General features: G+C 32.4%; 1 protein-coding gene across 1 annotated transcript in view; it reads right to left on the bottom strand.

Moving 5' to 3' along the window:
• Positions 1 to 526: 526 nt before the first annotated feature.
• Positions 527 to 13634, bottom strand: part of LOC139503985 (putative amine oxidase [copper-containing]) — a 49502-nt gene continuing 36394 nt past the window's right edge. Inside the window, exons 2-3 of the mRNA XM_071294034.1 lie at positions 2888 to 4833; positions 527 to 826 (exon numbers count right to left, since the gene is read on the bottom strand). Of these exons, the coding sequence (XP_071150135.1) occupies positions 527 to 826; positions 2888 to 4833 (2246 nt within the window). The remainder of the gene's footprint in view (positions 827 to 2887; positions 4834 to 13634) is intronic.

Genomic DNA, 13634 nt, shown 5'->3' with positions numbered 1-13634 from the left:
ATAAAACCAAGTTGAGACGACCTCTGCTTGCGTAAAGAAATGTTTGTACCATGACAGGAATATAGGAATATGACAGTTGTTTTCTATTTGTCTGATGTGTTTGAGCTTATGATTTTTCCATTTGCCACATGATGAACAGGATCTGATTACCTTTCCGGAGCACCTGAGATCACCCCCGGTTTTTGATGGGAGTTTTGTTGCTAAGTCTTTCGTTTTCTTTGTTGTGTCTTGTGTACTATTAGTTGACTGTTTGTCTTTTTCATTTTTAGCCATGGCGTTGTCAGTTTATTTTCGATTTGTGAGTTTGACTGTTCCTCTGGTATCTTTCGCTCCTCTTTTAATGAACAGTCGAATAAATAAATATACATGTGCAAATCATTCACTTGAAAGTGAAGAGGTTAATATTTTTCATTAATATGGAATCCATAAAAAAGAAGATGTGGTATGATTGCCAATGAGACAACTATCCACATAAGACCAAAATGTTACAGATATTAAACAACTATAGGTTACTTTTTTTTTTAATTTAGCATTGTACTACAAGACATGGATTCTCTTTCAGTTCCGCTTCAAATGGATTTTTCTTTGGTATACAGTCTACATAATTCCTAGTACCATATCGTCGGATTTCAACAGATTCTGTTTTGCCATCTTTTTCCACAGAATCTATCCTTACTGCATTATTAACTGCTATACCTGGGCTTTCGTCAAAGTAGTTATATGGTAATAGAAAGAAGCTACGAGACATACCTGTTGTATGTGTCACGGGTAAGTCTTCCTTCTGAGGAATATGGTGCATGCCCATTGATACCCAGGCAACTAGGTCCTGTCAATGAAAATGTACAAGTGTAGACTATTACTCCAGTAATTTAGCTACTGTAGTTTCACTTGTTTTATAGCTTGTACCAATTTTCGTAGATTTATGACATTACATTTCGTGGTATTGCAAAAGTGTGCAAACAACCTTATGAGAAAATTGTAATTTGTTACGCATTTAAATTAGTGTTTTTTCGAAATCCTTGAAAATATGTATCCGACGAAAAAGGATGAATCCTCCCTACTTCAGTAATTGAGTTAAAATCATAAATTGTATGACATAAAAATAAAATTAAAACAATACTTGAACATCTGAATCTATTTCCTGGATTTACCTCTAGAAAAAGGCTCAAAGCCGATTTTTTTTTAAATCAAAGAATATGTTTTTACAGTCTTATGCCTAATGAGTTTCAGATTTTTTGACAAGTTAGGACCTTCAAATAATAGTTGAATCCATCTATATAAGAGATATAAATGAATATTAATTTCTTTGTACAACGTAAGACTGTCTAGTTTAGGTCTGTGTGTAGTAACAGGAATGACGGCCAGTCGGAAATATGGGCATGGTGAATATTCGTATTAAGACCTGACATTAACTTTCAACTATTCATAGCATTACAAGTACCAGCATTTATACTCAACCATTTGCGCATTTGATCAATTGGTGTTACTTCAGTTATGTTCAAGTTAATAAGCTAAGGTAAGCGTACGACCGTAGACTGCTAAAAAAATGTGTTACATTTATGTGTAAAGTGCATACATAAGGAGTAGTCATAATACCTTTATAGAGTAAATATTTTTAGTCGGGGACTAATTTTGCAGAGTTTGACGTTATGGTTTTCGGACTATTTCCGGTAAATTATGAATAAATACCGTATGATAGTTGACTTTAAATACATACTTTGCATGCCATGCCATCAAAGGCAGATAATTATGTAAACTGGCCTGTTTAAAGCAGACATGTCAATAGAGCAATTCTAGATCTGATTTATCACAGAAAAAGCCTCTATTCTTCAAACTAATCAAGAATACTGTGAAAGAAGCTAAAAAAAAATAACGGAAGACTAAACAGTAAAGCCAAAAGCATTAACGACATTGAATCTATAAAAACTACTAAAGAATACGACAGTGGTAAAACATGACATTCACTCCCCCCCCCCTTTTCCAGTTTGAATTAATTTGAGTTCATGGAGTTGAAAGGACATAAATATGACATTTTCTCTTTTATGGCCAGGTATTTCAAGGACGAATTATGTAAAAATGCACAAGAAATTAACAATTAAGAGAATAATATATAATATGCTAACATTCTTACCCAACGATATCCCGAGATTTCCAAACTACAAGATACACAGGAACTGAAGATAACTCATTTCTAATGCAGGATGGGGTTTCTACATAATAGAATGTTGAGGTCGGACATGTTTGAAATTCTTTTAAATTGCCTTAATCTATGTATCTCTACAGTATTCACAATACAGTGTAGTAAAATCAACGGTACCAATTTCCTTGCACCAGATGCGCATTTCGACAATACATGTCTCTTCAGTGATGCTCGTGGCCAAAATATTTGAAATCCTAAGCTTATATAAAAGATGAAGAGCTATTATCCAAAAGGTCCAAAGAGTATAGCCAAATCCGTGAAACAAATCAGAGCTTTGCATGAGGGAGATACATTTCTTAATTTATAATAATTTCTATCATTTTGTAACAGCAAATTTTAATAAAACAAAAAATCCGTATTTTCATGCCAGTACCGAAGTAATGGCTACTACAGATGTCAATCACAGAAACAAGTAAAATCAAAAACATATACTGCACTCTGAGGCAAATTCAAAACGGAAAGTCCTTAATCAAAGGGCAAAATAAAAAGCTTAATCACATGAAACAATAAGATAACAACTGAACTGTCATATTCATGAATTGGTCCAGGGATTTTCTTATGTAGAAAATGGTGAATCTAAACTGGTTTCAAAGCTAGCTAAACCTCTCATTTCATGACAAAATCGCAACAAATTCCTAAATATTGACAACGATGCGTGACCTAAACAAACAGAACTAAATACTTTACCTCATCTACAATATTTTCGTCATCGTCGATGAATTGTTGAAAAGTGAAGACAGGGTTCTTAGAATGTGCAAATAAGCTGCTACTTGCTGGTTCGCTGTCTTTGTACTTTGTAACTGCCACTTGATATTGTGACCAGCTGACCGCTGGGTTGTTACCGTCATTTGGAGGTAATATGTTTTTGATCATTCCATTATTCACTAATCGATATCCTGCCGAGTTGCCAAACTTGTCTTTTGCATTATTATTAACAAAGGTTAAATACTTTGGAGAGTTGAAGTCAAATTTGGTAGCTCCTTGTAATTCGGAATGTTTTAGTCGTTTAACAAACATATTTTGAACGATAGTGGCATCAGGATCCTCGCTTACTTCATTTGGAGTAAGAACAGGTTCAATATCAAGAGTTTCAAATCTGTTTTTCGTACCTTTAATATCAAGGTCAACTTTATAGTGGAACATGTGCTGATGCAAAGGTGCCATAAGATTATCATCGACTTGGAAACTGAATGGATTTTCCCGTCCATACCACGAGGTCGCCACCATACCGGAAGCTGTTACCTTGGTTTCCATTACGCCATTTTGGTAAAATATGAAATCCATCGTGTAATCATACAGCAGGACGGTCGGAATTGTTCTTACTATCATAACAATAGTCTCAGCACCTTCGTAAAAGCTATGAACAAATTTACGGTATGCATGATGTCTTCGAAGTGGAATTCCTTTGTTCAGTTCAAAAACACAAAAAGAATGTGCATTGACAAGTGGTTCATCGCTTGATTCCATTTTGTAAGAAGAACTAATAAATGTAGCATCGGATGGACAATCAACTCCGGGAACTAAATATTTCGCAAAAGCACCTGTCGTATATCTGTTATCTAGGAAAAAAGCTGTGTATTCCGAAGGCTTATAACCAGAATACATATTTGCAAGTTCCTGGGAACTAATCTCGTATGCAATACGTTCATTTTTATATCGAATGTCATTGAGCCGTGGTCCTAACATAGGGGCAACTGCAACATCGAATTCCCAGAAACCATAGGAGATATGTCTGTCGTTTATATTATATCGTTTACCATCGGGGGAAACCTGTTGGGGATCCCTCAAGGGCGTCTTAAATGGAGGAATGCCTCTAGACTTTACAATACGACGAGAATTTTGTGTGACGTCAGGAAACGGAACTTTTTGTATGTCATGCTTATATGTCTGGTAATACTGAAGAACATCTTCTATACATGAAAACAAATGTCCATCAAACCATATTTTTGGGAGCGAGAACTTATCGAGATCCCATTCTACCAAAAAGGCAAAATTTAAAGGTCTCATTAAATTATACTCTACGTCATGTTTTAACGACCAAAAAAATCTTCGTTTTTCAACTCCAGATAATACTGATGTCAACTGATGAACGAAGTTACTAATCAAGCATCTGTCTCCACAGTTTACTAAGCGCCCTCCATATAAATGAAACAACATGTCACCAAGTTTCTTGTCTAAGAATTCCACGACTTTCCCTATACTGTCTGCTTTATTAGTATAAGGTCTGTCTATAAACGGGAGGGATGTAGGTTGGTATGGAACATGTCTATATCCTGAAGGGTTTGATAGAGGACCAACGATTAATTCTATCACATCTGGTTCTGCTATAGCTCCTCGGAAAATCATAACACGGGCTTCTCGTTCAGGTTGAGGAAATCCATTATCAAGATACTTTAATACATCTTGTTTTGGAGGTAAATATAGATCAGCAACAAAGATATAGTTTGATGTAACTGAAGCCTTTTCAGCGACAGTAAGGTTTAAACTTGTGTCAGAATACAGAAAATCCAGTAGACATTTAATCTCTCTTTCTGTTAAATCACGGAACACAGAGGGATGGTCATTTTCACGTGTATCAATGTTTCCATAGTGATACGAAGGCCGTCTGCAAATCGGCAGTTGGGAATTTTTTGCTGTAAAACAAAAATTAATATTGAAATTTGTTCACTGACGAACTAATACGAGGAAATTAAGTCCCTCAAATCCATACCAACACACATATCTAATACATTTGGACGACCAAACATATTTTTTTTATTTAGTAGGAGTGTTAGATGCAAAATTAATTGTCATCCTTAGGCAATCACTTGTTCAAACTATGAATGGATGATTAGATTTTGATTTTGATTTGATAAAATTTATTCTCTCTTTCTTTATTTTACTTATTGTAATACGCATGACCAGTCGTACATAAGAAAGATAACCATAGAACATCTTTACATTTTTGGCTGCCGTCTAGTATGTAAATTAGTTTTGTTTTAATACATGCTTTTTGTTTCTTGCTAGTAAAACTTTTTACAATAAAATGCCGAATTCAGGCGATAGTAGTTTACCGATGTTCATGCCACCACATATGCATACCCTTCAAGAGCACCTGAGTTCACCTCCAGTTTTTAGTTTGGTTCATGGTGTTTAGTTTTTGGTGTTCTTTGTTAGGTCTTGTGTACTATGTTTGTTTGTTTGTCGTTTTACTTTTTAAGCATGTCGTTGTCAATTTATTTTCGATCTGTGAGTTTCACTGTCTCATTAAATAAAGAAATTATAACCCCCTGGAACATCGTATCAACTGAGAGATATAGACTCTGTATGCAGGCGCTTCCAGAATGTTGATACATAGAAATTTATTTTCACGAAGCAACTAGCACAAGTCATACTAAATTGAAGTAGAAGCAGTGGTTTTGATTTTTTTGTTTGCAAAACGTGTTTTAGAAAAATCTGAAAAATATAAAAGAAACCAAAATCTTTCTTGCAGCATTATATGAAAAGATTTAAAATGTATGTGTTTTTGTGGGTTAAACTTTTTTAAGTGTAGTCTTTGTCTTTTGGCAGAGATTTATTCGCTTGACATTGATTGATGACATAAATGTTACTTTTCTTCTGGATAACCTGAGATCATCCCTTATGTGTTTTTGTCAATCTTTTTCTATGTTGTGTTTTGTGTACTGTTGTTTAACTGTTATTTGTTTTAATGCTGTTCTATTAGAACGAACTCCATATCTAATTTGTTCTTTAATACTTAATACTTAAGGTGGTACCCAACACTTTCACTAAAATTAATTTGGCTCGTTTAGTTTTCATAAAATTTTGACACAGTATTTACTTTGACCCTTTAACAAAAATATAAAAAATTCAAAAAATTTGAACCACCCATTTAATCAGAAAAATTTCACTGGTTATATAGCAGTTTGACATACACTTATTTTGATCATTGAGATGCTTAATATTCCCTTAACAACACAACGTCATTAAAACGTTCTGCTGATTTTACAGAGTTATCTCCCTGTAGTGTTAGGTACCACCTTAAGAATGTTAGTTGTCATGTTTTGGAATTTTTGTCAGATTTGCGGAATCCTCTGGTTTTTACCATTTGAATGCTTAAAAAATTTTGCCCATTGACCCCCATACTTTTTTTTTTATTAGACATCATTTACTTGTATGCCATCTGTTAAAGTTTTATAAAATCCTTGTTATTTTATTTTTTTTAGAACTTAAACTTGTCAATAATAAAGCTACGAAACATCAACAGAGAAGATTTTCCCGCCAAAATTCCAATGGCTAATATCTCGAAAACAAGCACATTGACCTATGTATTTTTTCTCCTTTGGTTCCTTTATTAATCCCCTATTAATATATGCTAGTGTTATGGAAAGATTGTTGTATTGAAACTGAGTTGCGAACCTCCTTAAAGACCAAACAGCCTATTCATTTTTACCAGTGATTTTTCCTTTAAATTTTGTGTGAAGATATTTCATGATTTGAGGAACAAAATATGATGAAAAAAATTGGGGGTCACCGACTTAGTTTTGTCACTATAGCAACCTCAGTTTCGTGTTTACCCGAATATTAACATAATATATGCTTGTTATCTAAACTCTCAAAAAAATCCTTTATATCAAACCTACAAGCATAATTCTTGTTTCACCTTAAACAGTAGATTTATATCTATTAAATACAGGTTCAAGAGTTTTTAAGTATCATATTGTTTTGATCTTTAAAAATATGATTTATTTCATTCCCGCCAAATATTAGACGTAAAATGTAAAAACGTTTCTAGTATTAGAAAATATCTACCATTGATTTCTTCATAAAAATTTCAAGAAGGAAAGTGCCATGTGTTCTCTTCAAAATAGTGTATGTCACCGACCTTTCAAAAAAGTCATGAGTAATTTTCATGTTTTTTTCTCGTTCGTTTTGAAGAAAAGAGTTGTCTTTCTTCAGAACATTGCAAACTTTCCTTGCTGGCGCACTATTTGAAAAAAAATCGCAAATTGGACGTTTGAAACCCACATTTAAATTTCCAAGAATAACACCTATATTCACCTAATTAATTATCCGGTAATACAAGAGATTAAATGCATGTATCAGTATCAGATCTTATGATGTTGTTGCCGCACAATATTAACCTTCAGAAACACCATCCGTCGGAATGGAAAATTGTTTGAAATAACTTTTCACGCCACTTTTGTTAGGAAAGTCTGTTTTGTCCTCTGCCCCTCATAAGCAAAATTATTGAATATAAAAAAGAAAAGAAATGAAAGATGGCACACTGGCTAACTTACAGAGTATTTGACTATATCAGAGTAGATGTGTGTTTTTGTCGCTTCAATTTCAGATGAATTTCATTCGCTACTGTAAACAGACGGACATACAAAAGCATGGACTGACTTCTTTATACTATTATTTTTCCCGACTAAGACGAATGTATAGAAATTATTCCATCTAGTTTGTGAATTCATTATTTCGATATAAGGAAATTAAAGTTATAGGTATAATATATGAATTAAAGTTTTTGATTCTAAAACGTTATACATCTATCATAAAATACAATCCCTGTTATTACTACCTCACGTGTTTTGAATAAACGAGACAGTAATAAAATATAAAAAACAAAAGCTTTTTAATTCAAAAATTTATTTAGAAATAATTTTCCGTTGAAAACTACAAACTTAAGTAAGATTTCTCCAACAGAATAAAATATTATAACTCTAAATTGCTCATTTTGGAAATTAAAACGAATACAAGGTTGTTGCCAGCAATGAAAATCGATATTTGTTTCCAATCTTTCCGGTCATAGTTGTAGCTACATGTAAGGGAAAGATTTTATGGATTTTTTTATAATTTTTTGGAGCAATTGTTTTTGTCATAAGTTAAATTGACAACAATTTAGTTTTAAACACCGAAAATTTTGATTTTAATTCACATTCGCTGAGAATTTTATTAATATGTTTTGCCTTACAGATAATTTCCTACTGCATGTAGGGTACAACTTTGGTTGGCTTCCTTGCTTTGTTTGTATAAATGTTTATTCAAGCTTTGCAATTAAGATTGACATCTTCATACATAGGTATGTAAACCTGTATATATGATATTTAAATTCAATTGGACGTTATCAAACTATAATTATACAAAATATACAAACAAAGCAAGCAAGCTAACCAAAGTATTGATCTACATACATTAGGAAATTAGCTGTAAGCATTAGTGAGATCAGGCGAAAGCCAATGGGTCTTCAGTGTAGCGAGAAACTCCCGCATCCAGAGGCGTCCTTCAGCTGGCCCCTTAAAAAATATGTATACTAGTTCAGTGATAATGGACGTCATACTAAACTCCGAATTATACACAAGAAAGTAAAATTGAAAATCATACAAGACTAACAAAGGCCAGAGGCTCCTGACTTGGGACAGGCGCAAAATTGCGGCAGGGTTAAACATGTTTATGAGATCTCAACCCCCCCCCCCCCCCTAATACCTCTAGCCAATGTAGAAAAGTAAACGCATAACAATACGCACATTAAAATTCAGTTAAAGAGAAGTCCAAGTCCGATGTCAGAAGATTTAACAAAAGAAAATAAACAAAATGACAATAATACATAAATAACAACAGACTACTAGCAGTTAACTGACATGCCAGCTCCAGACCTCAATTAAAGTGACATATAAAATTTTCTGACGTCAGACATGCAAACGAATGAATGGGTTTGTAGATAGTAGATGTTTTTGTGTTCTGTTAAATTGTTCCTTTTAAAATTATTTCACGATGATGGCTGCTGTTCCCATATTTTGACTATTTTATTCATTGTGTCTATTATGTAAATATAACGGAATTTGATGAGACTGTCTTCAAAGTGAGAGGGTTAGCGCTATAGAACCAGGTTTAATCCACCATTTTCTACATTTGAAAATGCCTGTACCAAGTCAGGAATATGACAGTTCTTGTATCAAAAAGAACTACGACACTACAGAAACATAACACTAAAATGTAACACACACAGAAATAAACTATAATATTACAATGGTCATTTTCCTGACTTGGTACAGGACATGTTAAGAAAAAATGGTCAGTTGAACCTGGTTTTGTGGCTAGCAAAACCTCCCGCTTCTATGACGATAACACAATGTGAATATCACATCATTTTATGATGATTTATTATTAGAGTATTTTTTTATTATCATATTAACCAACACATGTTCAAATAATTTAGATACTTCTTTTAAGTGTTGTGACCGTTTACCATTAGCAGTTGCTTTAAAAGCAACCATCATCAGACGTATACGACCAACATTTGTTGAGCACAAATCGTTGAACTAGGTGAAACTGAAAAAAATTATACTATAACAATATTTAAAGACAAAACATTGAAGTTCATATAATTTCGCTTACAATAGTAATTTGGTTCAATTTCGACAGACTATGCTCAAAGCATCGATCATGAATTATTGCATTGCGAATTTTCATTCAAATTTGTATTTAACATTAAATGAAGAATTATTGCAGTCTTTTGGTCATCATGAACATTTATTAAAAAAAAATGTCAACAATGATATGTGAAGTAGACACCACTCATACATATTCAATAACTGATCTCGACTGATTCAAAATTTATACAGGTAAACACGATGATTTACATATATGTTTAACCTATAACATGAAATCAAACAGACCTTAAAAATTCATATAATATCACACATGATTGAGGCTATTTATAATTATGTTTATATCGGGTTATCTGACCGTTGGAAAATTAGTAGTGTACAAAAATTATAGAATATTCTGCCGGAAACTTCAGCGATCAAAGAAATCACAAAAAAAAAAATGAAATTTGATATCAAATTCAAGATGATAATCTGTTTACCTCTTTTTCATCATCGAAAAAACGTTGTCAATTCCTGTCATCAGTGACGCTATGATCAAAAACGTAAAAAGGGACAAATGAAGAATGATAATTTAGAACGTCGATGAAATTAAGTGTTTAGAGTTTTGTAAAGTACAGCTTAGTTGATATATTCCTTGGAAAGTGAATGAAAGATTTTTAACTTACGCATTTTGCTTCCTGTGTAGTTGCAGAAGAAAAGAACATGCAGAACAGGAGAACACTTAGCATCATACTACTTTTCTCAGACACAACTCAGAAATAAATGTCAAACTTTATATACTGGGTTTAGGAATCAAAGCCTAACTAATGATTTTCAAAACACATTTCTGTTAAGTGAAATCTAATTGTAGCAAACTTATAAATGAAATCAGTTGAAAATATACAGTCTTTTGAATGCTTGGTGGGATCACTCATGTATAGGCTGAAAAAAACTGTACTATTTCAATTAAACCGAACAATTGCTGGGTTCATTTAACAAAGTACCTTGATATCATATACTAGTAGTTTAAAATATATTTTTCCATCATAAAATTATATTAGGCATGCATATACTATTATTAATTTTCTTTTTTGGCTGATTCTGACAAGATCAAAATTAACTAGGCGGTAAACAGCATGTGCTGTGATTGAGAACATTAAGTTTATATGATCTTTTATATAACTTTATAAACTTAATTTACTGTTTTAGCCATAAACATTAATAAACTTTCGAGGCGTTCCAATCTTATTCACAAAAGAATTCATTATATATCGAGGAAGTCATATATTATTTTGTGGATGTTACTGGTAAAGGTGGCACGATAGTATTTACGTTCCGGTCTTTTGTGTACCCTGCTTAGTCAATGTATCTGAACAGTGTGATTGGACAGTATCTACTGAATGTACTTTCGCAAACAGAGGGGTGAAGCAGGTGTAGAAAAAGAAGAAATAGTTTTTGATAGAGGTAGAAATGATGATTTTTGAGAATTTTTTAAACATAGCAAAAAAAGGTAAACATTCTCACAATTATTCAAATTCTTTTTTGAATATAATATTGAAAGTACTTCGGTAAACTGAGTATGTAGATTTTTAGGCAGTGTTAGAAAGTGGTGAAAATTCTAAAAAGGCTATTATTATCCCTATGGGCCAGGAATTACAACCGTGCCACCTAATGTGTGGATGTTACTGGTATAGATGAGATAAGGCGACAGTAAAGAACCGATATTCAAATATTGTAAGTCGATTAGAAAGAAACAAAGTGACAGAATCAGGGGAAAATAGAATAAACTCCAAAGAGCCAACAAGTTACGTCGACAAGGAAAGCGTATCCTGCAAACATAATGTTATGATGATAAGTGTTCAACGAAGAACAAATTTCTAGTTGAGGTATAGGCAAAATTTCGAAAATCATAAAATAAAATATTCGACAAAATGAAAAAAGTTAAATCACAAAAATACTAAACTCCGAGGAAAATTCAAAAAGAAAAAGTCCCGAATTAAACGGCAAAATCAAAAGCTCAAACACGGCAAACGAATGGATAACAACTGTCATATTCCTGACTTCGTTTATGTATTTTCTGATGTTAAGAATGATGGACCTAGGTATTTTCTGATGTTAAGAATGATGGACTTGGTTTTATAGCTAGCTAAAATCAACAAAAATTCGTACAAAATGTTAAAACTTCCCTTTTATTCCAAATTACGAACAGTTTATTTGGTAAATGTAATAACAATAACGGTACCGTTTTCTCTGCACCAGATGCGCATTTCGACAATACATGTCTCTTCAGTGTAAAGTGAGTCTGAAAATGTTAATATATCAGTGTCAAGATTGATTAGCTCTTGCATTGGATTCCACATATAACAATGATGTAGCTTGTGTTTTGTGTATAATATTATATATTTTTTTAAACACCATCTTTAGATGATAGGTATTTTATCGTTTATTTTATAGTTTATTTTCGATATTCATTTATTGTATATTCAATAAACTAGTATATGTATAATATATTTCTCGTATTCTATTGAAAATCCCTTTCAAAACCCATTGTTAAAAAATATTTCATCAACGCGTTGTAGCCGGTGATCTTTAAAGATCATTGGATCATTGGATGATATTAAGGATCATAGCCTTTTTAGCTAACTGGGTGAATCAAAATATGCTAACAGGTGTTCATGAAATTGACAACTGCGTGGAATGTGAAAAGCACTTAATCTAAATACGGACTTATTTATGTTATAAGGTCTTTAATTAAGTAAGACGCCCACATACATACTGATTTGTGACTTTTTGCAACTCTTTTTGGACGCATGTTTTCTTCAGAAGAAATTACAATTTCTCTCTTTGGATTTTCTTTTAAAAAATTTCTCAGGCTTATTATTACGATTTTTTTTATAGATTTACGAATATCAATGTAAATCGTCGCTTTAAAATGTCGTTTAAAGTTACAATATTTTTGTATTGTCGTCTTTGTCAGATTGATGTGTATGTTTGTTGGAATTTTATTTTCAACTGTGTTGTATGTCCGCGATGTATGTTTACACAATTTTGGATGCTGGATTATTGTCACATAAACAAAATATGTCTATTTGGGGGTGCTCACATAATATTCTCAAAATAACGGATCTGTAAACAACTTTCATACACTTAAGAGGTTTGGCTAGCTTAAAAATGCTTTGATACACCGTTTTCTTCGGGAAAATAATGTACAAAACAGAAATATTACATAGTTTCCCGTTCATTTTTAAGGTTAATATATTCGAACATTTGGTTTGTAATTGTTTTATGGACACCCCCATTTTGAATTAAATTTAGAGTTTGATATTCTTTACAGGATAAACAAGTGGGAAAAAGAGATAAAAAGGGGGATGATGTGCTATTACGTATGAGTCAATAACCCGAAACCTTGAAACAGGATATGTAATTATATATACCGGTAATATGTATTTATATTCTTTATTATTTGTTGCATTTCTAGTTTCATCTATTCAGGGTTAATAAAGTATAGCCAATCAATAATTGTCGGCCATTTTGCTTTCCCTATGACGAACAGTACAAGCCACATTTTTCCATTCATAACATTGACGGTACCAATTGTATTAATGACAGAGACGTCCAAAACTTTCTTGTTATTTCTATTTTTATTATATGAAACGCATAAACCATTATACAATGAAACGTGTCAGTTATATGATATAACTTGTTGTCTTTATATCATGTGGAAATTAAATTAAATATTTTATTCACATGAAACATCATTTCAACTATGTTCATTTTACATAAAACATGGCTTCCATAACAAATATATTCTATACTATGTTTAAACCCTGAAATATATTTCGAAAGTATGTCCAAATGCATTATAAGATCTGATGTTTTCATCATATAATGTGATAATTGTCTTATATCATAAAAGAGGGACGAAAGATACCAAAGGGACAGTCAAACTCATAAATCGAAAATAAACTGACAACTCCATGGCTAAAAATTAAAAAGACAAACAGACAAACAGTAGTACACATGACACAACATAAAAAAACTAAAGAATAAACAACACGAACCCCAACAATTGTGAGATATAT

Source organism: Mytilus edulis, chromosome 14 (assembly GCF_963676685.1).
Source record: "Mytilus edulis chromosome 14, xbMytEdul2.2, whole genome shotgun sequence".
In the NCBI taxonomy this organism is placed as follows: Eukaryota; Metazoa; Mollusca; class Bivalvia; order Mytilida; family Mytilidae; genus Mytilus; species Mytilus edulis.
Note: the sequence above shows the minus strand (reverse complement) of the source record. Positions and strands in the feature narration are given on the sequence as shown.